Genomic DNA, 27,971 nt, shown 5'->3' with positions numbered 1-27,971 from the left:
TTCCTCGCATCTATAAGGAAATCGCAAAAAATGGCGAATCCCCGGATCAAATACGAGATGTAACAATCGACCGTGTGTTTGGAATACAGATAGCCGCGGTTCGACTCAATAAGCATCGAAATCCCTACTCAAATAGCTGTTCTCTCGCTGTGAAAAGATGTTGAGGTGGGGCGGAACAGGATGAAGGTTTGACCGCGAGGTTTCGTGTTCGATCAGTGTTATTTTACTCGTTGCGCACCTGCGAGCGATTTGCGGCGCGATTTCGGATAAAAGAGAGGAAAAATAGAGGAAGTTGATGTGGTAGAGACGTATCAAGGGTTTAAAGAAAAAATAATCATCGATTAAACTTCAAAGGTAAGGTACATAGAATAATTATTGACGAAATAAAGCTTGTTTCTAACATTAGAACGATTAAACTTGTCAAAATGACAGATTCCGGATTCTTTGTTTTAGTGATTACTAAAAATATTAATCGTGAATTTTTATCAAAATTAGAGTTGACTTTAATTGAACTTTCATTGAATCCACTTTTTTTTACTATACCACTCTTTATTATAATTATGTATGCATAATATATATTCTATTGTAAAATTATGTAAGGTAGATTTCATGTTAGAAACATTTGTTTAAATATTTTTAAAGTGCTGAAGTATAATAATGCTTGCTAACTTTCGTAGTAAAGTAATGGGATGAATCACTTTTAAAAATGCGTATATTATTTAATTAACTTAACTCATTAAATTTGTTTTAATATCGCAATTATATCCTACTTAACGTGAAATTATGAGACTGCAATAATAAATTATAAAATTGAAAAAGAACATGCAATGTACAAATTGTTGTCTAGTCAATCCAGCAATATTACAAGTATTATAGTACGAACTAGTCCAACCGTTGGATCTCTACTCAAATTATTTTAATTATTGCAATTCTATGCTTAATTGCAAGAAATATTAAAATTGCTACCTACGAAATCCTTTCTCTTTTGAATGAAACCAGCTAAGCTTCAGATTTAATTAATTCGTAATTAATAAAGTAGTATTTTAACCCTACTGAATATAGCATCGTAAACTTTTGTAGTGTCCTTTTAATATAATTTATGAACCATAGTTATAACATCATAATATTATTTATTGGAATTATTTTATAATTGAAAAATATAAGAAAAGCAGACCTGAATTGTATTTTTCTTATATTTTGCGCGAAACGCTGGTAGATGTATTGTAATTATTTTGTAATTAACAGGGTACGTTTCCAAATAGCAAACTTGCAACGTATATACGTATGAATTTTTTCTTTTGTTTTCCTCCAAACAAAATAATTAATTTGTAATTAACAGAACATACATTCAGACATTAGAAGTAGGAAAATGAAATAATAACGTACAAGAAAAACTTGAATGTACTTTTTCTCAATGAAACTTGATAAATTTTATGGTGTAATTATCTCACAATTAAAAGAGTAGGTATGTATATATATTTTTAAGCGTTAAGAATAGAATGAATTTTTTCTGGATGCGAAATCCGATAGCTTTTGTGGTGCAATTATTCTATAATTAGCGAAATATATTGTCAGGCATAAATAACATTAATTCTTATTCTCTGAATTTTATATTAGTAGATTCGATAGATTTCTATAAATATTTCGTAATTGTCATATTGCAGAACATGAAAAAAAATATGGCGGTTATAGAAAAGATTTTTTATTGTACTGTCATTTTATGATTGAATCTTAATATTTTAATATAAAATAGTTAAAAGTGGAAAAAACCTCTCAATTTTCAAAGATGTGACTGCCAAATTTTTGTAGTAGTTTAGGATGTAACTGTTAAGACCTCATGTATAGAATTTTATTCTTTTTTTAATATTTTCGATATTTTATTATTAAGAACAACATTTTTTAAATTATAAAGAGCGTAGAAAAATAAATGTTGAACATCAAAAGCAAATAATAGTACGATTTCAATAACAAGAGAACTAATTGGCAACGTACTGGTCTTTAAAACTGTTCTTTTATCAAAAATGGAAAATGTGATTTATTGTTCTCTCTCTCTCTCTCTCTCTCTCTCTCTCTCTCTCTCTCTCTCTCTCTCTCTCTCTCTGAGATTTCCATATAATGTATTGAATGTGTATTCGACTGAGTTTCGATCCTGTCACTGAATAAAGTAATTAACCACGTATCTGCTTTACCGTATATGTCATTACTGTGCCTCATTCGGCATTAATTGCGAATTGAAATTCGTGTCAACTTCCAACGATTGCCAATTCGATGGAAAAACGTTATGACAAACATAGAAGCCACCCGTTTTCCGTTTAGAATAACATCATCCAGTTCTCAAAGGGAAAATTATTGAAAAATTGTCGTGGCAGCGTACTACATGAATTCATCGCTGGGGAAATATTCTGCTCTCGAGGAAATTTCATCTGACGCGACAGATATCGTCATGCACCTGACGTTTCTGTTTGTAATCCTAGTATCGATCCCAATGTCGTGTCGTTCCTATACAGAATCATGAACAAAACCATAAGAGACACTACGCATTATTCGTTACAAAATTATGCAAGATTTCATAAAGTCAATTGGAATAAATTAACCGTGTAATTATTGCCGATTAGGTATGGTATATAATAATTCCCTGATATTTCCGAAAGCAATTAAGTCTATGAAACGTGATATCGTGTCTGAAGAATGTTAAGTATGTTGATGTAAGAAAAATATAATTACACAATTCTACTAGATCGTATGGTGTGAAGAATGTAGACGTGGATGGCTGTTCCAGGACATCCTAATTAATTTATGTGATAGTAATTAGGTTGTCCTATATGTAATGTGGAAACTTGAAAATATTGTACATAGTGTGGTTTAATTGCAAAATTATGAAGAGAAGCCAAAATTTCAATTTCCTTTTTCTAAAATTTCTGTCGCAACAAATTCCATTGCTTCTACAATAACTTTCAACTGTCCGAGAAAACATATGAATCACAGGATGGCTCAAACGCTACAGACTTATGATTTAAAAAAAGTGTGACGTTTGGCGTGAAAGAACGTCGAAATTCTGCAAAATTCCAGGTTACACGAAATACATCCCGTGGCACGAATGTAAATCACTGTTTACTGTTAATTAAAACCTCGAAATTCGAGGATCGCCCACTCCTGGATTAAAGCATAAATTTGATACGGTCACAGAAGCTAGTGCGCGTTGTTTCTGTGGCGATTCGTTCGGATTACAATTTTGAAATGTTACGAGGCAGAAATAGTCCGGAGTTTGAAATAAATCTGAATGTTAAGTCGTACTCTCGTAGGAATAATGTGGTAATCGATCGATAAATTAACTCCAACTCTAACGACTACGATTCCTGTTTTAATGCCGCGGCGCTTTACTCAGCGGTAACTAGTTGATTTCTTTCCGATGGATTTTTTACATTCCTCTGTTTAAATCGAAAGGATAGTAAGAATGATTTTATAGTGATTTAAATAATTGAAGAATCCGGAAAAATGTGATAAGTGCATTCTTGTTGATCTCTTTATTTTTATTTTACGTAATAATTAAGTAGAAAAGTGATATGACATAATTGAAAATAAAGAACCTGTTAGGCTTGAAGATGCAAGTCTAAAACTAGCTGATGAGTTGACGAATATTTATGAAAGCCAAATGTGTACATATATAGTGTAATTACACAGATCGTTTAATATTATCACAAGCAAAACTTTGAAAATTTTAGAAAGTATGAAAAACTGCATGATTGAAGCAACATATTACATATGTAGATGAATTCTCCAATTTTATATAATATACGATATATGATTTCATATTTTGTACAAAACCCGTGTCTGAAATTATATTCCGTAATCATCTAATTAACAGTTAATTAAAGAAAGTCTAGAAATGTTAATTAAGATATACAATTCAGACAGTAATACGTTATATTTTATAATAAGAAATATATATATATATATATATATATATATATATATATATGTATAGAGAGAGAGAGAGAGAGAGAGAGAGAGAGAGAGAGAGAGAGAGATAGATAAAAAATATAAAGCAATGAAGAAAAACGTATCCCAATATTTGATGAATAACAGAAAAATCAAAGAAAGAAACAATTTTTGTAGCATAGGATTGATCGAATAAATATACTGAGTTTTAGAACTGCTTCTTGATAAAAAATTCAAAATCCGATTTATCATATTTTTGAAGTACGATCACCTGACGTCGCCATCAGTATATTCGTCGTCTAATTTCGTATGTGCCTATTAAAGTTGTTATATTCGGGGCCAAATATGATAAGTATGCAAATGCATGAAAATGATGCATACAATTGTATCATGAGACGTCTATCTTGTGGAACACCCATTGTTGCTTTTCGAAATTTCCGCTGCAACGAAGACGTAATGAGATCATGAAGCGAGTTGTCAATATACTTAATAGCTTTTCTGTTTCCATGGAACCTAGCTATGTTAATTTCCTCTAATTTTCGATAGCAGAACATACGTATCCAGGGGCTGTAGATGATGGAGTAGCTTCAACGCAGGAAATTACAAATAATTAGTCAGGCCTCTTTGGATAAACCGATTTAGTAACTCGACGTTTCTACTTTTTGGGATTATTTAACGAGACTATTCCTCGAGGGTTCTTTGAGATAATTAATTTCGCAGTTGGAGTTCCTTTATGCGATTAATCGTTCAGTGTTTTGTATAAAAGATTGATAATAAAAAAAGATAGTAATGAAAGAGAAGAAAATAGTAACACTTTTTTTCTTCTTTCGGGAAATGAGTTATAGTGTTTTCTTTTTGCTGTTAATATTGAAGTTAAGAGTATTCCGACTCCCAGTGCTATTAACCCTTAGTGTACTAAGATAGTAATGATCAATAATCCTTACCTACAGGGGTGCTTAAAGAGCCACATGGTTCTTTTTAATAATGTATGATTACCTACTGTCGTATTTTTTTCATGAGAATGTCCCTGGGAGTCTTTTTGCTATGATAATTACCAAAGAAGTCCATTTTCTGTAGCACCCTGATTTTTATATCCACTTGTTGTATCTGTACATTTGTTTAAATAACTGTTGTAAAATCAACTTTTATTATTCTATCAAAGTCACTCAAATTAAGGACTCTAATTAAGAACCAAGCAATGGCTTATCATAATTCAATTTCTTGAAATTTTAGGATCTATATAACATATCTTAGAATTTAGTAAAATTGTAGAATCAAGATGGAAAAGTAATGGCAAAAAAAAAGAAATACTAACTGAATCTGTGGAGTTCTCTTATATAGCCACAATGTTAAAAAAACAAAATTTGGCAATGTATATTAATCGGAAAATATTACGAGGAGATGTTGCGTTAATGCAACGGTGGACTTTAGTAGATTAATATCAGTCAATAATTTATGGTAATGAAAACTATCTTCTTATATCTTCTTCTTGTAGCTTCCCCTTATATCTTTATTCTTAAAGTTGATGAATCAAAGTAATCATTCTAAAGTCAACGAAGTTCCTACGTAATTCTACACATGCATTAAGAATTATTCCTCTCAAACATTCACAACTCATGCAATCGTTTTACAATCTCCTATACGAATCCATGGTAACCGGTTGCAGCACCGTAATTGTAAGGTCGTATGATAGTTAGGCAGCTAGCCAGGCGTGTATCAGTGGAATTGAAAATGTATCCAGTTCCAGAACGAACCTCGTGAAAGGAGCAACGAATAAAGATCTTCAAGGACGTATTGTTTCTTGAGACAATCGTACGTCTTGATATTAATCATATACAATCGATACTGATCATCTATTCGTGTTTAAGTTCGAAGTGAATGTCGATATTGTCTAACTTTATTTTTTTAAAAAAAGTACTGTTAGTCCAAGGTTGCACTGATTCTTAATTTTCGTCATATTAGTCGCGGCTTTACCTTGACTAATTTTCGATTATATTTAAACAAGGAAACATGTGTTTGTGGCTTTATTTCATGCTACTAGATAAGTGTATTTATAGTTTGAGATTTCTGCCGGGTTTTTATAGCTGGCCATATATAAAGAAAAATCATTTTTGGAATTTTTCTTATGTAAGCTGTATGAAAAGAGATTGTTTAGTTAGTGACGAGTTGGAATATTTCTTTTAATTTTTTATTAGAGTATAGTTTAAAAAATAGTATGGAAAGAAACTTTTCAACCTTTTTTATTTTCATTGAATTGATTTTAATTTTATTGATTTTTATTTTTTGTTGATTGAGAAGTTTAAAATATTTTATTTATTTCTATTGTTAATTATAATATAGTTATAATGTATTTTCTAAATGAATAGTTATTGTATTAAGTGAATAATAGCAAATAGGTTCAAACTGTTAGTCATACATGCGAGCTAACCGGAGAACGCGATAGAATGTTGATAATGGGAACCTTTATTTAAATTATCTGTTAATCGATTACAAATGAAAATATCCTACAGTTATGCAATTTTTCTTAAAATCCTAGTTTTTCCTCCAACCGCTAACCTTGAGATCACCATCTTGAACTACGTAAATCGTGTAACTTGTCTCAGTCGTCCATGTGTCGATATAAATATTCATATTCAGCGGCTTGAATGTTGCAATATCGAAACAGACATATGTACATTCCTCTTCTCGGCATTTATCCTATCCCCGAGATTCCATATTAAAAATTGTTCGTAGATGGATTGAATATATTAGCATACTTTAAACATCCATTTCATGGAAATTTTATTGCTCTAATATCGATTCTGTTCTCTTATTTTAATACAAATTTATTGTGTTTTATTCTTGATTTTTTAATTGGTTGGAATACCAAATAGTATTCATGGTATTGCTCATGAAATTTTTATAAAAATTTTGTTAAATGAATTGTTTGTGTTTTAATTTCAATTCTGTTGTAATATATTATATTTGTTTATGATATTAATAGTTGTTGAATATATGGATTCCTAAATCAGTTTGAATACTAAATAAAATTCATAATATTGTTTGTGACATTCTAATACAAATTTTGTTAAGCAGCTTGCACTAAGAATCAATTTTAAGTCTGTTTTAGGTATCAAAAACAAAAACAACAGAATTGAGTAAACTAATAAGATTTACCAAATTATGTACCAAAAATGACTTATAAAGCACTTCAACTATAGGAAAATATACATTATTTTTCAGCAAGTTAACAGAATCTTCCACAAAGTGGTGCCACAGTTGTTTTACACGTTTCGTGCTTCTTTCAATAAACTTCATTTCTCTTCCTCCATCTGTGGTACATTTTTCAATGTCTGTACATCGTGCTTTTAACATTCCCCTCTTGATCTCTCTTATCAATCACTGAACGGGAAATTCTACTCCGAAAGCAATCATCAACCAACATCTTATTGAAAATACTTTGAAAAGGTGGGAAAAAGTATCATGTAAACGTCAAAGTGAAGAATGGTGTATTCATCTTGGTTAACTCTCTATCATTCCTCTGTATTCTTAAAGTTTCAGAACTGGAATACTTTAATAGAATATTATAATTCGAGAATACTTTATTTTTTATACTTTCGAACCTTCAAATATTAATTCCAGTGTTTCGTTAAGTTATATAATAACTTATATAATCAATAAATTGTAAATTTATATGCATTTATAAGAGACTTCAAAATACAAAGTGCACGCATGTAAAAATATAGAAAGTATCCAAATAAGATTACGAAATAATATATCGACTCAATTAAAAAATGTCTAATAATTAAAAAGATTTAAAAGTATCCTGCACAAAAAATGTTCATCCCATTTTCTTTACAAATAAATTTTAAAATAATATATACACAATAAAGTGTAAAATAAATAATTTATACGTTTATTTTATATTTTAAAATAAAATACAGTCAACGAAGTTGGCGTAGTTCCCAAATTAACATATCTATCTTTAGCTTTTTAATCCTTTAATGAAACCTTAAATCTTAATAAAAGTAAAATCATAAACCCACAATTTCTTGACGTAATACCTCTGATGGACAAGTTAAACTGTTGTGCGTAAGGTACTAATATCATCATAATGATAGAGTGTAACGTGTGTAGTCATACTAATGTCGGATGGAACTTACCTCATAATGAGAGTCACTCGATCATTCACTAAGATAAGTTTGCTCCTTCGCCATTCACACTAAACATCGCTGTGTCAATAACTTATACTACCCTTCGTGTCTCGACGCATAGCTATATAACGTGTAGCCCGTCAATGGAACGTGAACAGGTTGGTTATTTTGTAGGTTAAATCCATTTCATCATGCCAATGTGTCATTATCGATAGATAATAGGATGCCATTTGCCTTGTCTACAAGACAGGGACGATTGGTCCCGTCTCCATTTATAAACTTCAAATATAAGATAGATATTTACTCTATTTTACTTTGAGTATTTTATGAGAGGAATGCCTGTAATATTTTTGTATTAAAAATATTCTAGAAAATAGTATTTAATCATTTTTAAATTATTAAGGGGACTGAATAAACTCTGCTTTCCATGGGAACCATTATAGTGCGTTATGTATATTTTAAATTATAAAGTTCAAAGGAATCGTTGAACAGAGAAGTAAAATTAGAAATCTTGCAGAATAATACATTCACAAATTTTCACACTTCTTCTACTGGATCTCCTTTCTTCAATCTTCTTTCTACTGGAATTTTTAATAAATTTTCATACAGACAGACTTTCAAACTGTAATTAGTTAGAAAAGTTCTGTTTCTTGTCACAAAAATGTTCACATTTATAACTATAAAATATAAAAGAGCTATTGCATAAGGGAATAGTATTACATGCAAATATAAAAGAGATTTTATTTAAACTTTCATTAAAGTTCTTTCTCCAATTTGAAACTTTCGTATTACGAAAATTAGATTAATTCTGTTTCTCACTACATTACAAAAGTATCTACAGTCATAAGAAACTTATCTAACACAAAAGTGAAATTGAATATTAAATATTCTATCGTTCTTTGAATGAGGATAATTTTCGAACTGAAAGATTTTTAACCTCCAGACTGTTATCTGCCATAATAAAATAATTCTATTTTTAAAGTTAAACAAGTTGGCCAAATATCTTCAATACCACAGAATATATATTATCCGAAATGAATACAAATGAAAGAAAATTATGATGAAATTATGCACGTGTTCTCTAATACAAGAAGCACGATTGCACTCTTCGAAGCTCGTAAACTGCGTTAGAACGATTGTAGCTTTTTGTTGCAGGCGCCCCAATAAAGGAAACTCACTTTACGAGAAACAGCAATTATGAGATCGAAGTTACTTCCCGACCTACCTAATCATTCGCTCGTGATTTTGTGAATATCGCTCGAAGATCGTTACTCAGTGATCAGAGCTAGACCATTGTGTAATACATAATCGTTCGAAGAGGACCATTGATAACGTCGGACCTTCGCAGTGATATCGCGGTAATATTTCAGTCAAGCTGCCAATAAATTTCATCACTCGCCGTCTGATCGTCGGTGTATAGGTCGATACGTGCCGTTTGCTTATGAAAGACACATTTTTATGCGGCGTCGCGCGAACGTCGAACGTGATTCTAGAAACGCGTTTGACGCCAGACATTGGCGGAAGGATTTGTCGCGATCGTAATTAAAATCGCGGGAGAAACGTGAAACGAATCATGTCGTTGGATAAAACGGACACGACAGGACAATTTGTGAAAGTACGATCGGAGAGGACTGGCTTTAAACCTATTGAACGATGGCGTATCACGAGGAACGTTCTGATAATTGGAATCGCGTTTATGGTGAACTTCACGGCATTCATGGGCGCGACGAATTTACAGAGCTCGATTAATGCCGATGGATCGTTGGGTACCTTCACGCTGGCATCAATTTATGGCAGTTTGATCTTCAGCAATATCTTTCTGCCGACTCTGATTATAAGGTAATGTGGTTCCTCATTTTTTTTGATAATCAATTATTACAGGGGATGCTTTTAATAACTGAATTATAATATTCAATATTAATATATTAACTAATTAATATATTAATTGATTAATGTAATATCAATATATTAGATTGATCAATTCCAAATATATATAATGATTTATATTAATGTTCGAACACTATAGAATGCGGGACATTATTATTGTATTCATTCGTTTATAATAGTTAACTAGTTAATTGATTTTTAATATATTAAAACAATTATCGAAGTTGGCAAAAGCATACGTTTTAATATATTATTTACTGTATATACTTTTTAAATGAACAGAGATAAGTTAAATAATGCTTAAGTTTCATGGAATGTCCGAATATTAATTGTGAGTCACTGTACACATATTAAGAAACAGAGAAAAGATGATCGCGGATTTTTATGCATTTATAGGAAATTTGAAGTAATATACAGCATACACATAATGTAAAGAAATATATATATATATGTATAAAGTATACAAAGTAAATCACTTACAATATTTAGTGAATGAAAGAAATATCTTCCTATTTAAGAATAAATATCTGTCAAAACATCCACAATTTAATGAAAAGTCACGATTATTCATCTTTCGTTTGTGCGTCAATCAAAGATGTATATGATCTTTTATATCCTTTTATTTATATCGTAGAATTAAATGGAATATCTAATAGATAGATTTATTATTTACAGGTCATTTGTTAAATCGCAAAATTAAAGCATAATCAAAATTTGTCGAACACTTGAGAATAATTATTTGGAATCCTTTTGCGATTACGAGGAAGGAAGTATATTTAATAATTATTAGAAGACCACAGAGGAAAAATTTAAATTACATTTTCTATTTTTTAAAGAAGAGCAATTTGATACTCAAGAACGTCTTTAATTACTCTCATATTATCAAACCTAGGATTTTATTTAATTTCAGGATAAAATATGTGATTTATGATGCCTAAGAACATTTCGAAAATATTATCATATATTATAATGTCAATTCTGCTGTCGACTTCTCGTAAATTTCGTAAATTTATCGTGTAATTTTGAAAGCAATATATTTCAAAATCTAGCAGCCCATTTGTCATTTACAATATATACATATCAATTACCAAGTGATGTTCAAATTAAAAAACTTGCGGGAGTATGCTTTTTCCTGCATCTAATAATTTATTAGAAACTCAGTGAAAAGTCATCTGAAATAATTCAGTATAGATCACAGATTTACAAATCTACAAATATGTATGTCACGGATATTACAATTTTCAAATTTATTGGAAACTTTTAGTAGAAATTATCTTGGAAAACTCGATAAAAATCTCAGATCGGCACTGCAAAATTTACAAAGATCTCTTTCATTCTACGCAGAATATTCCATCATAATTCCCAAGAACGAAACCATTCTTAATCCACTTTGAAGACAGTTTTGTAACTAAATCTCCAACAGATACCAGGATTCTCTCAACATTTAAAGTTTCTTCGACAGAAGATTTTAAATCAATAAAGGCGTCTATGTAGAAACCTAACCCAAACCGTGACATAATTAGAAATTATCGACCAAAGAAGTTGCAAGAAGATATTGCACCGTCTCAAATTCAACCTCGTAATTTTTCGCGACAATAACAATTTCTAATAAAAACGTCGAAGGTGAAACATTCACCAGATGTTCCATCGCGGTGACTGTAATTTCATAACCGAATTTAGTGAATTATATAAAGTAGCTTGAATTGTATCACTTTTGAAACAGAATAGATGCGTATGTCTTAGCGTTACAGCATATTTAAGAGACGTTGCGAATAGTAGCGGCGTTGTTCCGCTTTTCATCTCGGCGTTGTCCGAACGCACATGACTCATTTACTTTAAAAGAATCAAGAGTCGCGGCTGAAGGGCGTTCATCCTTTGTGTTTTCTAATGTACCGCATTGTATTGCGTTTACAGGCTCGAGTAAAGTGGTACAATCGTGTAAAATGAAATTGCGTGCGTCGCTTATTCATAAACTAGGAAAAGAAATGATCTATATTCCTTCCTTTTCTTCTCTTTTTAAGAGAGAAATGAAAATGGAGAAATTGTGTCCAGACGGGGATTCGTGTCCGATGATTTTGAAAGCTCAGAAGAATTCAAGAATCTTGTCGTCAATTGCGATTTATGAAACGATTTATGATTCTTCGTGAGACTGCTTTCGGTTACAGCATGGAAGTAGTAAAGTTTATTATCGAATTTTATCGTCCATGAAATTCTCACCCTTATTTAGTATCACTATCTATCTTCAGAATCGCTTCCGGTAATCTGGCTTGTGCGCCAAAAATGTATGTTTTAATATTCCTATAAATTTTTCTTTCAATGTTAAGTAAAGTGTGTAGAGTAAAGAATAAAAGTGTTTATAGCCACCAATCTTTCTTGTAAAATCTTTGTGAATTTAACAAATTTTTAAAAGGCATCTTTTATTTAATTCTTCTCCTAATATATAAAAAAATAATAATGTATGAGCCATTCAGAAACCAAATTAATCAACTCCATTCTTGTTAATTTATTGATTTCGTTATTCGAATACACCATTAATATTCAATTTCCAAGAAACAAATGACTTAATTTCTTAGGTTTCATCTATTGCAAAAAGATGAGACAAATAATAGGAAATTTTAAGATAATTTTGAAAAATAACGTTTATAACATCACTTTTCTGCACTTCTGAATGTATGATCTGAGCTTCTGAACGAATCGTATATCGAAAAGATAACTAAAAAATATAACGTGTTGTTTGTCATTGCAACCATGTCATGTTAATATGATCCCTTACAGCCAACAAGCGATATCCATCCAAATAAAAAAATCAACAGAAATAGACTTGTTGTCAAGCTTTTTCTTTCTGATCTTCGATTTTGTATCTTTTGCGCCATATCTGTGGTAAACGTCAAATACGCTCTTCGGATTAACTCTTAACAATGAACAAATAGATATATACTGCTCTTCAAGATTTTGCCACCTTGTCAATGAATCAATTAATTTTATATATCTTTGCAAACATTCCATGAAAGCTTGAAAAACGTAAACTGATTGAGATACATTTTTATATTTCAAATTAATTATAGTATAGAATTATGTAAATTATAATTGTAAATTGTAAATTAAAAGCAATACTAGTGGACTGCATATATTTTTAAGATCATTTACAAAAACTTTAAAGATAAATATATGTAAAGTGCAAAAATTTATTTTTTATTTATTTAATGTATTCACTACAATAATGCAATTGATAAAACAAATTTCGATTGAATTATATTTATAAAACTATGACTTCGCATAAACATCTGCAGTCTGACAAGCTTATACAGTAGAATTCCGTTTCATTCCGCCTCATCAAGAATACAAACAAATTTATACTCCAGTGATTCGTATAATACGAATTCACTCCTCCTCGTTTCATGATTTCTGGTTTAAACAATAGTTCACATTGGGATAAGAGAGTAATTTAATTTAATGCATGCAGAAATTCACTTAATCAGGCAGTAACTAAATTTTCCGTGTCAGTAGACGTAGTTCAGTTAAATGGAATTCCACCGTAGCATTCTGTCGAACTTTCTACGCGGTTCAACTTGTTAAACTGAACACACTACTCGAGTACTTCGAAACACGAAAACGTTACGAAGAACACTTGATAACCTGGGAGGTTGAAAGCACAGTAAACAAACGTAGAAACAATCTTATCGCCGCTTCGTATCTCATTACAGCTGGCTGGGCTGTAAATGGACCATATCATTGTCCATTCTGACTTATGTGCCGTTTATGGCTGCACAATTCTACCCAAAATTCTACACCATGATACCAGCTGGATTGATGGTTGGTATCGGTGCAGGGCCACTCTGGTGCGCCAAATGCACTTATTTAACGGTCGTCGCAGAAGCATACACCACTCTATCGAATGTGGCTCAGGATGTCCTCGTCACGAGATTCTTCGGCCTGTTTTTCATGTTTTACCAGATGGCACAAGTTTGGGGGAATCTTATATCTTCGGCAGGTGCGTATAATTGTAATGTTTCTTGGCAAGAAGCAAGATTTGAATCTGCGCCTTTACGCGCCAAGTTGCTTGGCGTTGAAGACCGAGAGATAAAACAAGAACGTTTTCCACATAAACCATAGAATGTGTATGCATGAAACGGCTGAAGGAGGTATTCAAACTCTCCTAAAAACTTTTTACGCGTCATACAAAATATTTTAAAATGTCACTAGCAGCATATACGCTAAGCATAGCAAATGAGGCATGACTATCGCGATTGTACATATTGGTAAAATTTGAACTCAATTTGAATATATATATAGAAGTTAGAATATATTTATTAGAAGCATACACTTTTGCAAAGATCACTGCGATGTTTGAACAGTCAATTTATTATTCACTGTATTAACTAGTCATAATATATAAGTGAAACCATTTTTAGTACTAATTATAAGTTTGAAGCTATTATGCTGTATACTAATTTATTCGTTAAATGTATGTTCGTAATAAATACCTTGTAACTTGTAGGTATATATATTTTCGGATCGACCTCAAATGTAACTGTCATAATTTCGATAGTAGTGTCTCATTAGAGTGCTAACGAAATGTTAAAAGGTTTTGTGTGATGCACATAACATATTCATAAAAAATTAGAAAGTAACTGTTCGAATACTTTTGTGAGCCACTATACATAAATAAAATATTCAAGATGATATATGTATTCACTACAATAATGTAATGGATAAAACAAATTTCTATTGAATAATATTTATAAAAATACGAATTTACATAAACATACGCGACCTAGTAAACTTCTACAATAGAACTTATACATGTGATACACATGAATATGATACACATATGGAAGGTTTGGTAGAGTAATAGTTTTCTGCAAGAGCAATTTTTTTGCTTTACAGGAATATTGGTCTGTTTAATCATTTCTATCAAATTATTTTATGTTTATTGCATTAATAATTCCTATCATATTCCTATTATAATATTTACGGCCCTTCGAGTTTCAATCGTGTTTTCATTAGCATGTCACGCATTTCATGAACATTCCTGCTCATTTCTTTAGGGTAAGCCTGAAAAATTTTGCGAAACAAAGAACTACAAACATGTTATTTAATCTATTATTTTGTATCAGATTTGAAAAATTCTTTCGTAGTTTCATATACGTAAATATCTAATAATCTAGATTTCTATGATGCCATTTATGATAGTTTAAATTGGAGCGGAGAGCATTCATAGGAAAAGTTTTATTTCGCTAAAGGGATGTCATTAGCGACTCTAAGCCCTTCTGGTTGATCACGGAAACGCTTTGACATAAAGGCAGATGTAATTTTTTTCTTTTCTTCGCTACTAACGCCAGCAGCCCATCAGTTCATACGTGCGTCCTCCCTTCGAAGGTTCGCTACGTGCAAAAAGATAAAGTAACTTTAATTGCAGTGAAATTTGCTGTATCAGAAAACGTCGTTCGGCCGTTCAAATTCGAAACGGAACTTTAATTCGCAACTTCATCAACGAGGTAAAACGATAGAGTTATTCAGATATGAGCAATAAAACAACGAAACAAAATAAACGTAAAGCTTTCTGACTCTCTTTCGTGTGAAAGAAAAAAAGGAAGAAAAGAACTGAGCTGGATTTTAATACTGATTGATTGATCAAGCTCCCTGTTTGTAATGTTACTTTTTGCTCATGTTACTCATGTTCTTTTTTGAACGGAACAAGCTGTGAATCGCAAGAGTAATGTGTCATGTGCATCGTATAATGTCGCCGATAAAACCGTTTGCTTAAAAGCGATTTGAAGCTGAACCCGTTGAGCCGAAGATTATTTCGAATCTCCATTTTGCGACGCATACGCCAGAGAACGGCTTGAATTAATCTGCGAGAGCTTGCGCTAAAATTTGTCATTGCCTTCAGACGATCGAACGTTGTTCTAGCATATGGTCGGTTGTCTTTTGACACGTTTTTCAAATTTCAGAGAGTTTTTTGTGCTTTCAAGTAGTTGTAGAGAATTATTTTTTGGCGAAATGGATACGTGAATTGCTGATTTCAAAGCCAATATGTTTGGAATCTTTCTTAATATCTCTCTCTCTATATATAACTAAATATTAATAAATATATATTATTATGATATAATAATGTATAATATAATATATTAAAATGTAATAAAATTATATATCATAATATAATAAATATTATATAATATAATAAAGTATTAAAATATAATATAATATACAATACAATAAATATTAAAAATAGTGTGAAAACGTTTATTTCGTTTTATAAATTGCTTGGATAGTTCATCTTGTAATTTTATAAAGGAAATTCAAATTCTGAATTATGATGTAATATTCTAACGGAATATAATACACTAATATAACAGATTATATTCATTAAGCGCGTATTTGAAAATTTCATTGTCTCTTATACATGTATATTTTAAAGCAAGATACACAGACACAATCCTACGCTCCTAGAACTACGCTTCCCTTGGAATCCTTTTGTCATCCTTATCTTTTTGGATCTGCACTTAACTCACTGGCAACTTCAACTGAAAAAATTCCTTCTGCGGAATGTTCCTTCATCCTTTTCAAAGAATCGTAACATAGCGTGGTTGGTAACCAGAGACCGAATTTATTCTTTCTATCTTATATAAGAATTAAAAAATCAATAAAATTCAATAAAGATAGAAATCGAAAACCTAGTAACGTAAGAGTTAATCAAAGTTTGATTGATTAATAACAATTCTAAGATTGAATCGCAGAAGTTCCAACGCAGAGCGTGAACTACACCATGTAAATATTATACAGAAAATAAAATCTCTAAGTAAATCAAAGACAACCTGGATGTTAGTATAGAGCAGAACTTGACAGCCGATATTCGATAACTTTGTTTGAACAGATATAACACGTCGAGAATTTTATTATTTTCTTTTATTTCTCACAATCGTAAAACCAAGAAATAAATGATCGAACGTATAGAAGCGTCGAAAAACAACTTGCCAGTTCCCTTTTCAGTGACAGAAAACGTATATTGGTTCGCTTTTCGTTCGAGTCCCACGGGAGAACTAGGCTTATTCACGAGCCTTCCAATTCGATGCCCGGAAATTCAAGGATACCTGAAAGTTTTAACGTTCCGTCGTATAGAAAGGCACGCGAAACCCCGGACAAGCTGCACACTATGTCCTAAAGACGAAGAAATAAGAATTGGCTCATGAACGTATTCCAACACTTGTTGAAACCTTTTACAAATACATTATGTGCGCTATGCAAACATTTGAAATTTTCATTATCGCGATTGTATTGGTAAAGTTTGGAACAAATCTGAAAATGTGGGTGAAAACCACAAAATATTTGCTACAATTACATATTTTATATAGATCGCACAATTATTTAAACAGACAATTATGCGTTATATTAATAAGACTCGATATTTAATGAGACCATTTTTATATTACATTCATACTAAATATCTGCCTAATTGCAGGTATACTAATATTTTTAAATTAGAAAATCTGAAAAAAATTGTAAAAATCTTGTAACTTCTATATACATTTTTCAACTGGTTCCAAATTTAAACAATATAATCATGACAATCCTGTCTCGGTACATTGCTAACGAAATGTTTTATGTAACACATACAATATGTACAATATAAAAGTTTTCTATAAATATTTATAACAATCATCTGCAGTAAATATCTTGTAATTTCTATGTACATTTCCAGATTGTTTCCAACTTTAACTATGTTTAATATAATCGTGACAATCGTATGTCACTAATAGACTGTTGATTTTTATGTACTTTTAGCAAATTTTAAGGTGCAGAAATGCACACGTTGCATATAATATACAAAAATGAAATATTCATGTATATATATATATATATCAGTATGAATATAACATGAATATAATATGAAATATTCGAAGTAGAGTATTTATTTTAATATTTAGCAGATGAAACAAATTTCTATTCAGGTTCCATTTCTTGAATTACATTCATAAAAATGTGAAAATCCATCAAAATTCGCAATTTTCTCATTAAAGTGGTGACGAAGTTTCGGAATATTTTACATAACATACAGAATGTATACAAAAATTTCTGTGAAATATTGTACGTAAAAAGAAAATGTACAAGAATCGTATAACAAATTCCGAATGTTTTATGGAGCTTCGAAAAAAGCTGGATGAGTTCTCGTTAGGAAGAATCAAAGGTGCAATGGAAAATGGGTCAATGGTCTTTCCTGTCCAAGAATGTCGAAGTTTTCCGGCGAGATAAAACATGGCTCATCAACTTACAAAGAGAAAGGATCGAACGAAACGTTACTGCATCCTTCGTGTTTGCGAGATGCAGATTCCAAGATCATAATTCTAATATCGTAAAACGATTGTCGTCTAGAAATTTTTTCCGCAATTCGTGTGAAAAGAACAGACTCGTGATCGTGGAAAACTTTTATCAGGAATGTGGGGAATGGTTAAAACCGATCAATGTTTAAATGTCCTCTAAGGATTTACGCGTTTGCAAGCTTGGTTACTGCTGACGATGAAGAAGACTCGAGATCTGAATTTTTTCGAAACCAACTCCGAAACTAATCATGATCGCGGATCTCTTGGAGAATGCACTAAAATCAATTGACCTGAATTAGATTATTTCTAATGGAAAATTAATTAAATAATTTAGAATGAAATTCGTATGGCTTAAAATTACAATTTTGAGAACACATTGAAATTGTATAATAATTATTATATGAATGATAAGAGAATACTTGCGTTGCTATTATGTCATAAATTTTTGTTATTTGATAGTGTAAAATATAATTCTTAGAAATGTTAGAAAGTTATTCTATTAATGGGCAATTTATCATTTATGTATTTTTGACATTTTCAAATGTAATATATCACGATTTAACGTATTTTTCCCATTGTTTCCACAGTCCTTTCATATGGAATCGACACGGTGCCAACGAATGTTACACTGAATAGTAGCATTGTGGCGGAGGCGTGTGGTGCCAAATTTTGCGGTGCAACTTCCGATACCGACGACAGTCCGAATTTAGAACGACCTCCAGAGGAAAGAATTCATCTAATCTGCGGCATCTATTTGGGCTGTATGATAGTCGCTTCATTGATTGTGATGTTTGGAGTTGACTCGCTCTCGAGGTAACAATAAAATTATGTTTGCTCATTATCCGTTTTATGATCCCTGTTAATTATTAGCATAAACGTAATACAATCCTAACTAGTTACCATTTACATACTAATAAAATTTTCAAGTTCTAAAATTTTTAAAGACTTAAATTTCCAAATGACAAATTTACAAATTTTCGAGGATTCAACTTTTCAAATTCCAAACTTTCAAAATTTTCAAGATCAAAAATTTCCGGATCTACTTACTGATAACTTTCTAAACCTCCAATCATTCGACTTTTTAAAATTTCAAATTACCAAATTTTGGAACCGTGCAAACTTCTACATGTATCAGATTTCAAGTTTACCATCTCGGACGTTTCACGAAATAGCTGCAACAGATCTAAATAATTTAAACCTCATAAAAAAAATACTGAAAACCGATACTCCGGTCGGGATGAAATTTCAATATCTCTATATGTAAATATAATATGTATCTTCTTTTACTTATGAAAAAATAATCTATCTTACTAAATGTCTGTAGAATACTACCTATAATATTTATAAAATAATTGAATAATTTAAATTTCAAATCTAAATTTAATATTCAATTTCATATTAATAAATTTGAATTTTAGAAAATTTTTGAATATATTACAAGTAATAATGCTATAGATAATTTAGCTTTGAATATAATAATAAAAAGGAATTGTATATACATTTATATCACATATACATACGCGTTAGTCGTCAATTAACAATAAGATACAAAAATTAACATACATATATGAACGCCAAGAGAAGGCAAAGTGATTCACGATCGAACTTACAATTGCAGTGCAATGTATTATTCGGATTGTCATAAATTGTTCGTCTATCCTGACATATTCGGGAATCCGGAATTGATAGCACATTAAGCTGTGGCAGAAGCGCAATATTGTTTCCGTTTGAAAAATTACTGCTGCTAACTTCAATCGATTAATCGAAACTAACGCCTGCTGCAACGTGAACATTCAAAATTTAAATTTGCCAGATTTCTCACGATGAAAGATCATTCACATTGGTTCGATTCTTCATTATGTGGCGATTCGTCATAAATATGGTTTAAAAATAAAAAAAATAGAAATATTTATCTCGTATGTCCTTTGCATTTATTAATATTGCTGTTCGATTTTAACTGATTTAAAAGGATAATTTCATTCAATTTTCCGTTACTCAGATTGAAATTTCTCTCTTGTTATTTTAAATGAATATTTTGCACACAGTTAAGATATCATTAGTATTTTATTACGAGATAACTTTTTCTTTAAATTTACTCTCTGAAATGTAGTTCAATTGAAAACATCGTGGTACTGTGACGTTCAATTTAAAGCAAAATAAGATATTGTTATTTTGTAAAGAAACAATTTTCTATTTAAAGATATCTTTTAAAACATAAATATTTAATTAAGAATCAAGAATTAACTATAAAAACATATAAAACCATACTACTCATAGGTATGACAGAGGTAGATCAGGATCAGCGACAGGCCAGTCAGGATTCAAATTGTTGGCTGTGACACTGAAACTATTGAAAGAGAAAAACCAGATCCTTATATTACCAATAATAATATTCATTGGAGCGGAGCAAGCATTCCTATTCGCTGATTACAATGCTGTAAGTCTTTCAAGTCCTATCATGTCTTACTTAGAAATTTTTTAATATATTCCATTAATTTTTTTCAGTCATTTGTCTCATGTGCATGGGGAATCAACAATATCGGTTACGTAATGATCTGTTTCGGTGTGACGAACGCTATAGCTGCTTTAGGTACAGGGTCTATAATGAAATTAACAGGACGAAGGCCTTTGATGATATTCGCTTTTTGTATTCACATGGGAATTTTTACTTTCCTGTTGCGTTGGAAACCCACTCCTGATCAAAATCAAATATTCTTTTTGATGTCCGGATTATGGGGTCTTTGTGACGCTATGTGGTTGGTACAAATAAACGGTGAGCACTAAATAATTGCTAAAGTTTATCCTTCTTTGAAAATATATATTTTCAAAGTATATTCGTATTTTTATCTTCATCATTTATCGGTAAAAAGAATTGCATTATATAATGATACTAGCTGTTGATTAAGCAGAATTCGTACTAAACATTTGATAGTAGTATATAATATTCTCTACATTATCGACTGGAGGAAATATTAATTCCTTCTGAATCCATATAAAAATATTCCTATAATCTTTTTATAAATTTGGCACTATTTTGCAGTTCCATGCGATATTCACAAAATAGAATGCGATTATTTTTATCCTCTGTCAATATTTGATTATTTGCCGTCATCCTAAAATTATCTAATCAATCATGGAAACTGTTTTCTCGTCTTCAATTAATTAGAATAAAAATATCTTTGCAACTTCCAGCTCTGTCAGGTTTGCTGTTCCCAGGCAAAGAAGAAGCCGCTTTTTCGAACTTCCGACTGTGGGAGTCCACAGGTTCTGTGATCACATACGTGTACAGTCCTTACCTCTGCACTCAAACGAAGCTGTACTGTCTAATAGCAATCCTCTGTCTTGGAATGATTGGTTACGGTATAATCGAGTGGACTGGGAAAGCCGATAGATCGGTTCCAGAATCGAAACCAGATTTCGAATTGGTGACAAATGGCGAATTGAACGACACGACGAAACTTTGAGTTGACGAGAATAAAATTAATGAATCCTTTCAATTAGAAATATGATCTCTTGTCAGACGTTGCTCTGTATGAACCTCAGTTTTGTTAGTTAGTTTAAAATAATAATTCAAGGGTATAAATGCTTCGTCATGATGTGAATAGAAAATTACAGGAGTTTTGTTCATATCTAAAATTATTTTATAATCGAGTCATTGTGGTAAAGAGAGGGCAATGAATTAAAGAAGAAAGAAAAAGAGCTGATTTTACTAGCGATAATTCTTCGGATTATTTTGAAAACGCTCGACAATAGGATTATCGGTGTGAATAATATTATAATTGCGGTATACATATCGTATATATAGAAATCATACACAAATCAGATCGGCATATAAAAAATTATATGTACAAGAAAGAGTTCGGTTGGAGGCGCAGTCAGGACCTTGAAGGTACGATCTTTTGTGTGATTTGTACCATAATATATGTTTTTATTTTATTCTTGTGGACACCTACTAGATTTTACACAGATAGTTCGCTTAACCGCTAAAGATTCTTTTCTCCGTCTCTTCTTCATGTTTTTTTCCTTTTTTTCTTGTCTCTTTAAATACGTAGTTTAATGTTACATCGTGTGTCTAGGTGCTAACATTCAAGCTAAAGCTACGGCTGCTTAATTTAATTGTATACTTAATGTGCTTAATTTCCTTTTCACTGTACGCGTGATGTGTCTCATGTATTAAGGTATCTCTGTATATTATGTATGTATACATGTATATATGTGTTTGTAAATGTGATAAAGTATGTTATGTCTGATTGTATGTATAATATGTATCTGTGCGAGTGTCTATCTGTATGTATGTACGTATGTATGAATGTATGTATTAACGCGTTTTCCTCTCTCGTAGTATGTTCCGTTTTATGCTCATCGTTTATTGTGCTGTCACGATCAATTGTCCCCCGTCTCTTTTAAATTGCGAAGGCGATGGTATATTACAAGATTATTTGCCGCTTGATGTATATCGCGTGGTCCGTTACGCGGATCTTCTTGAACTTGTCTGAATTTCGTATTAATAAATAATAAACGAACCGCGACGTGGAATCAATTGACCTTGCATCCCTCGTCTGTTTGCGTCGTTCGATTGCTGATTGTATTTGTGGATCGTGTGCTAGCTTAACCCTCGTTTATGTACAATTCAAGTTTTGCAGTTCAGTTATATACTTTATAAAACGTAGTAGGAACTTTGGTTTCGCTGGGCAATGTTTCAAGAGCAGTTTCCTCTTTTTGTTCGTGCCACGAACTTATCTTCCTTTTCATTTCTTGTTTTTTTTTTTTTGTTTTTTAATTTACTGTCATTTATTTTTCATCCTCGATTATTTAGTATTTTCCATTATTTTTTTCTCTTTCTATAAATTATTTTCTATTCATTCTTTCGTTCTGAAAACACATAATTTCGTTACTTTATTCGTCAAGCGTAGCAATGCGTGTATTTTCATCTCTGAATACAATCTGAACGTGAAAATTCGGCCGGAAACTGCTATAAAACATTCGCCCGTGGATCTATCTTCCTTAGAAATATGACACTCACGAATACAGTTCACGTTTTTTTTTTCTTTAATACTCATGTTTATATTTCCGTAATGACCTATTGAATATCAATTTTTTTTTTCACGAAGAAAATACACATGATTCGTAAATTTGTTTTCTCTCTCTCGTTAGCAGTATCTCTCTTGTTCACACTCTCCCTCACTCGTTCGTAGTTTTTTTTCTTATTTATTCTCTCGTCAACATCCACCGCGCCATTCTCCCCCGTTAGTTTTTTTTCCTCGTATAACAAAATTTAATAACCGGAATATCTCTGTACAAACGTTTTCATTCTTTTCTCTCTCTCTCTCTTTTTGTTCCACCCCACTCCGTCCCTTTCTTTTATCAAACAGAATAACATACACGCCCCCCCCTCTATCCCGTAATCAAAATTTTGAATTTTGAATTATCCCCATATAACTCCACTCTTAACCGTATACCATCCCATCATTTTCTTCTTATAATACATTTCCCTGTCTCCTTTACACCGCAAATCTTTCTTTCTCTTTCTTTTCTTATTCAGTTTTCTGTATCTTCTATTACCTCCATCTTTGTGTGCTTCGTTTAGGAACAGATCACTTTGCTCGTATCTTTAATGGTATCCTAGAGAGTAAAATATCTTAAACGTACGCGTTTGTCCTTACAAATTTAGTTTTCATTTTTTTACCCCCCTCCCCAACCCTAACGTGATTTTTTATTTTCTCGTCGTTAACGTTTCAACCGTGCAATTACACAGTTGGTCCATTAAATTGTCCATTAAATTGTCCGTCGTCGTCTGGTCGTCGTCTGGTCATCGTTATGTCGTGTGCATAGCTACTTCGTAGCTGTCACGATTATTAATAGTAGCATTTTTAGATTCTTACGATATTGCAGTCCCTAGGTGTCGCCTTAATATGTACACTCGCTACCCATTCGCGCTCCTAGCTATGCTCCTTGCAAGGATCTTCTGGTTTAATAATTAATCGTACTGAATTAGCCCATTACAACGGCGGGGTATCGAAGTACAATGTGTACCTGTCTGTATGAACGATGTATGTATGTATTATGATGTATGTATGTGTCATGGTATCATCTCCTCTTTTTTTCTCATTATGTTTCTTTAAACGCACAATCGTCGTGTATATCTGTGTATGTAACGCGTGTAATACTTCTTTTTTTATCTCTTTTTTAATTATACTCGAGCTGAGAGATATTTAAGAAATCGTGTCGTACTATTATTTCTTTTGGGATGGGTTTAGTTTCGCCTACAGTATCGTTTATTAACGGCAAGGAAGGAAAAATCGTCGAGAGAGAACAATGGTCGATCGGTCGCGCGCGCTATTTCTGTAGTATTTATTTTTTTCGCATTTTCGCATATATTTTATTATATTTTTTTTTTATCTTGAAAACCGACTATCCTGCCCTCCAGTTTAGTTTAGTTTAGATTAGACTGAAAGAAAGAGAGCCCTTTTCACTTGAAGCGGAACACATTCAAAAGTAAACGCTATTATTTCTATATCGCTTAACCGGGGAATACATGAGATATTTTTATCCTTCGTGGATGGTCGATATTTTAAGCTTTTCTCGTAAAATGTGGTATTATAATTTATTTTTATTTAGTTTACTCTTCCTCTTCCCATTCTCCTTCATCTTCTCCCTTCTTTTTTTTGCGTTTTTTCTCTTTTTTTCTTTTTACTCTTTTTTACTAACGAACCATTCCTCTGGATGCGTTAAATACGAAGATTCGTCTGTGGAAATTGGAAACCTGTCCCTGGTCGTTCCGCGTCCCGTCTTCGCTCGAAATACGCCATTTTCGTGTCTGTTGCACGACACGACACGTTTCAATTTGCGCGCTTGAATCGTACACCGGAAGTGAAATAAATATTCGCCAAAGACGACTCACGGCATCTGTGATTCACTACGCTGCTATTCATTAATGTCCTTGCATTGGTGAATTTGCAACCGAATTAATATCTTTATCCTGTGCACGTTGCCTGTTTCATGGCCGTGTTATACACACATATACATATATAATATGTACATGCATATGTATATATGTCTATAGGTATATATTCAGCTCGTACTTATTACCATGGAATTTATATCGGTGATATATCGAAAGTCACTCATCTTGAGAATCGAATGGAAGCGGAATAGGAAAATCGAAGATGCCATATTGACGATGATCATCCAGCAAGCAATCTATCGATTTTCTTTCAGAATGAAGAATGATTATTCGAAACTCTTCCTGAAATTGCTATTCATTCAATATTTTGCTTTAACTAGAGATACTATAGATAAAGGTTGTTTCCTGTATTTTTTTGTCCTAGCTAAAGCAAAAATTGAATCAATTTTTCTTTTTTGAGGCGGTAATTCGATTGCATATTTTCCAGGCACTAAAGAAAGACGGGACACGTACCAAATATAAATATATCGATACAATCACCAGCGGCAAGCAGATCGAACATTTAGGAACGAAAGATGCGTAAATGTTTAATACGTATACCTCGTTATATGGCAGATTATTACGGACTAGTACTTTTTTTCCATGTTACTTTGCGGGGGAAAAACCTCAAACCACCTTCAAACGTCCCTTTTTCTCGGGATCGAATAGAATTTTAAAAGGGCATCAGGAGGATCCTTATGATCGATCGATAATATACTTTCAAAAAGACATTATTGCGTTAATTTATTCGCTACAAAGTTCCTTCGTCTTCTTCTCCTTTTTTTCTCTAGCTTCATTTCCCTCGTGACTTTTGCTTTTCGATCGATTTTCTTTTTTTTTTTTACCTAAATACACGCGTATAATTTACAGACGAGCACACCCAGAGAACAATATGGTTGAAACATTTTTTATCATTTTTTCTTCCCTAACGAAGCCTGTAAACGAGTGGTTGTTTTACCGGTAAGAATGAAAATAAAAAGAGTTGGATGATGGATCGTCATAAACGATAGCGGCGGTACTGTCAAAACTTTTCCGTTGCTATTTCCTGTGTGGTCAAACTGAATTGTATCCCGCTGTGTATGGCATGTGAATGTGACGGTACTGTTGTTGGCTGTTTGTTGCTGTTTGGTTATTATTGGTATCCTGTTACTGTTGCTGTTCTCGTTGCTTCAACTATGTTCCTTCCTGTGTGCAAGAGGACCGAACACACTGGTTTGTTCCTCGGTCACGTGGTTCTCGATGGGATTTCGTACAGAAAATATCATTCTATCTTTTGGAACGTTTTAGAAGATTTCGATCATATCTTCTGCACGATCCTCGTTTTGTGCTTCGTCTGTTGGTTTCTTAATGACAGACGATTCTCAGTAGCTGGAAGCTTCTCGATCGTTTCACGAACTAGCGTTATCTGTGCGATTACTTAATGGAATTTACTTATCCTAGTTTCACGAGCCGAGACGCGACTTGATAATTGTTGTTTGATTTACGTCTTATCGCGTTCTGCCCCGTGACAAATGGTACACGAGTTCTACAACCGAATATTTATCAAGAATTTTCTTCTATTATATTTCTAGAAACTTACGAGGTGTCAATTCTATGTTTTACCATCAATCGATAACATTTCGTGTACCATTTATCAGTGTGTATGTTACCATCAGCCTACCAAAGCCTGTTACCTTTATCGACTATCGATAATAAAACTGCATTCTTTTCATCTGTAATGAAATTTTACAATTTTTTATCGATTTCATTTCCTTCTTTCTTCGTTTAACATTTATCAGATAAGACGATGGCGGTTAAGGCAATTATCAACGTTAAACGCTCGACTCCTGTACATCACATTAAACGTAGGTTTAAAACTATTTACATATAGGTCTCGTATACGCCTGCAATCACAATGATCTTTACATCGATCGTCGAAAGCGCGCCTTTAAAACTTCATGGTTCGCCGATTGTCGCTGAGAAACATGACTTTTTAAAGCGATTCCTTCGGGCGCGCTGATTTGTCGGAATTATATTATTAACGCGAGATTCGGTGAACCCTTTTTTTTCTATTCTTCTGTGATTTCCGTTGTCGAAATTCCCAATTCACGTGCAAAATCTCATCGATCCATCCCTGGGTTGGTGCAAAGCGACCGATGAACGTAAACGCGATTCGAATCTCGTGGAATTAATCCGTGCAACGTAAAATTCGAGTCCTTAAAGCTTCTTCATTTCTTTTTTAATTATTCATGTTCACTGGTTCCATTCGCGACCAATCTTATCCTAGCACTTTTACACAACGTCCTTCGACATCAGTCTCACCGCGTTCTTTAGGGATTGCCTCTTGTTACAGAACCAAATCCTGATCACTTCTCTGTCGTATCCGAGGCGTTGCGCCAAATTCGTAATTTCGTTGCCTGAAATAAGCACAGAGAAAGACGATTATTAATTTTTGAAAAGAATTTTATCTTTTTTCTTGCTTAAATATATTTAATAGGAAACGAGATTTTTTAATTTTTCGTATTTAGGATCTTTGTATAATATGTCAAATGCTTGGTTACGACCGTTTCTGTATGAAATTCCTTTTCCTAGAATTTCTAAATTTTCGTAAAGAATGGCAATTGAAAAATTTCTATCCATAACGCTACAGTGAGAATCCCAGGCATTAAAAACTGTTTTTATCAACATCTTCCATTATGAAAATTTCATACAATTTGATGCTAATATAACTTAACTTTTCTCGAAGATTCGTTAAAGGAAAAGAAATGG

The 27,971-nt window shown here is 32.2% G+C and overlaps 2 protein-coding genes across 6 annotated transcripts in view; one reads left to right on the top strand and one right to left on the bottom strand.

Moving 5' to 3' along the window:
- Nucleotides 1-202: 202 nt before the first annotated feature.
- Nucleotides 203-21,784, top strand: LOC122574460 (UNC93-like protein). 2 transcript variants are annotated; one of them, XM_043742095.1, is made up of 7 exons: nt 203-354; nt 9,228-9,911; nt 13,664-13,950; nt 18,868-19,093; nt 20,558-20,717; nt 20,786-21,053; nt 21,473-21,784. In XM_043742095.1, the coding sequence occupies exons 2-7, from the start codon at nt 9,646-9,648 to the stop codon at nt 21,742-21,744; spliced, it is 1,479 nt and encodes a 492-aa protein (XP_043598030.1). In that variant the 5' UTR covers nt 203-354; nt 9,228-9,645; the 3' UTR covers nt 21,745-21,784. The 2 variants fall into 2 exon arrangements, with proteins under 2 accessions (XP_043598030.1, XP_043598031.1); XM_043742096.1 differs by having other exon boundaries at nt 226-354; nt 9,215-9,911.
- A 1,254-nt stretch (nt 21,785-23,038) lies between these two features.
- The window catches only part of LOC122574459 (POU domain, class 6, transcription factor 1), a 210,151-nt gene continuing 205,218 nt past the window's right edge, over nt 23,039-27,971 (bottom strand). For all 4 annotated transcript variants that reach the window (XM_043742093.1, XM_043742091.1, XM_043742092.1 and 1 more), the window contains one exon: nt 23,039-27,619. In XM_043742093.1, coding sequence (XP_043598028.1) covers nt 27,495-27,619 — 125 coding nt within the window. In that variant the 3' untranslated portion in view covers nt 23,039-27,494. The remainder of the gene's footprint in view (nt 27,620-27,971) is intronic.

Source organism: Bombus pyrosoma, linkage group LG13 (assembly GCF_014825855.1).
Source record: "Bombus pyrosoma isolate SC7728 linkage group LG13, ASM1482585v1, whole genome shotgun sequence".
NCBI lineage: Eukaryota > Metazoa > Arthropoda > Insecta > Hymenoptera > Apidae > Bombus > Bombus pyrosoma.
This window is presented reverse-complemented; position numbering and strand designations above follow the sequence as displayed.

Excerpts from the sequence above, each read along its gene's own strand:
- LOC122574460 (XM_043742095.1), top strand. The coding sequence starts at position 9,646 with ATGTCGTTGGATAAAACGGACACGACAGGACAATTTGTGAAAGTACGA. Across the intron at positions 13,951-18,867 it reads GAATCTTATATCTTCGGCAG|TCCTTTCATATGGAATCGAC; the intron begins GTGCGTATAATT and ends TTGTTTCCACAG. Across the intron at positions 20,718-20,785 it reads TATTCGCTGATTACAATGCT|TCATTTGTCTCATGTGCATG; the intron begins GTAAGTCTTTCA and ends AATTTTTTTCAG.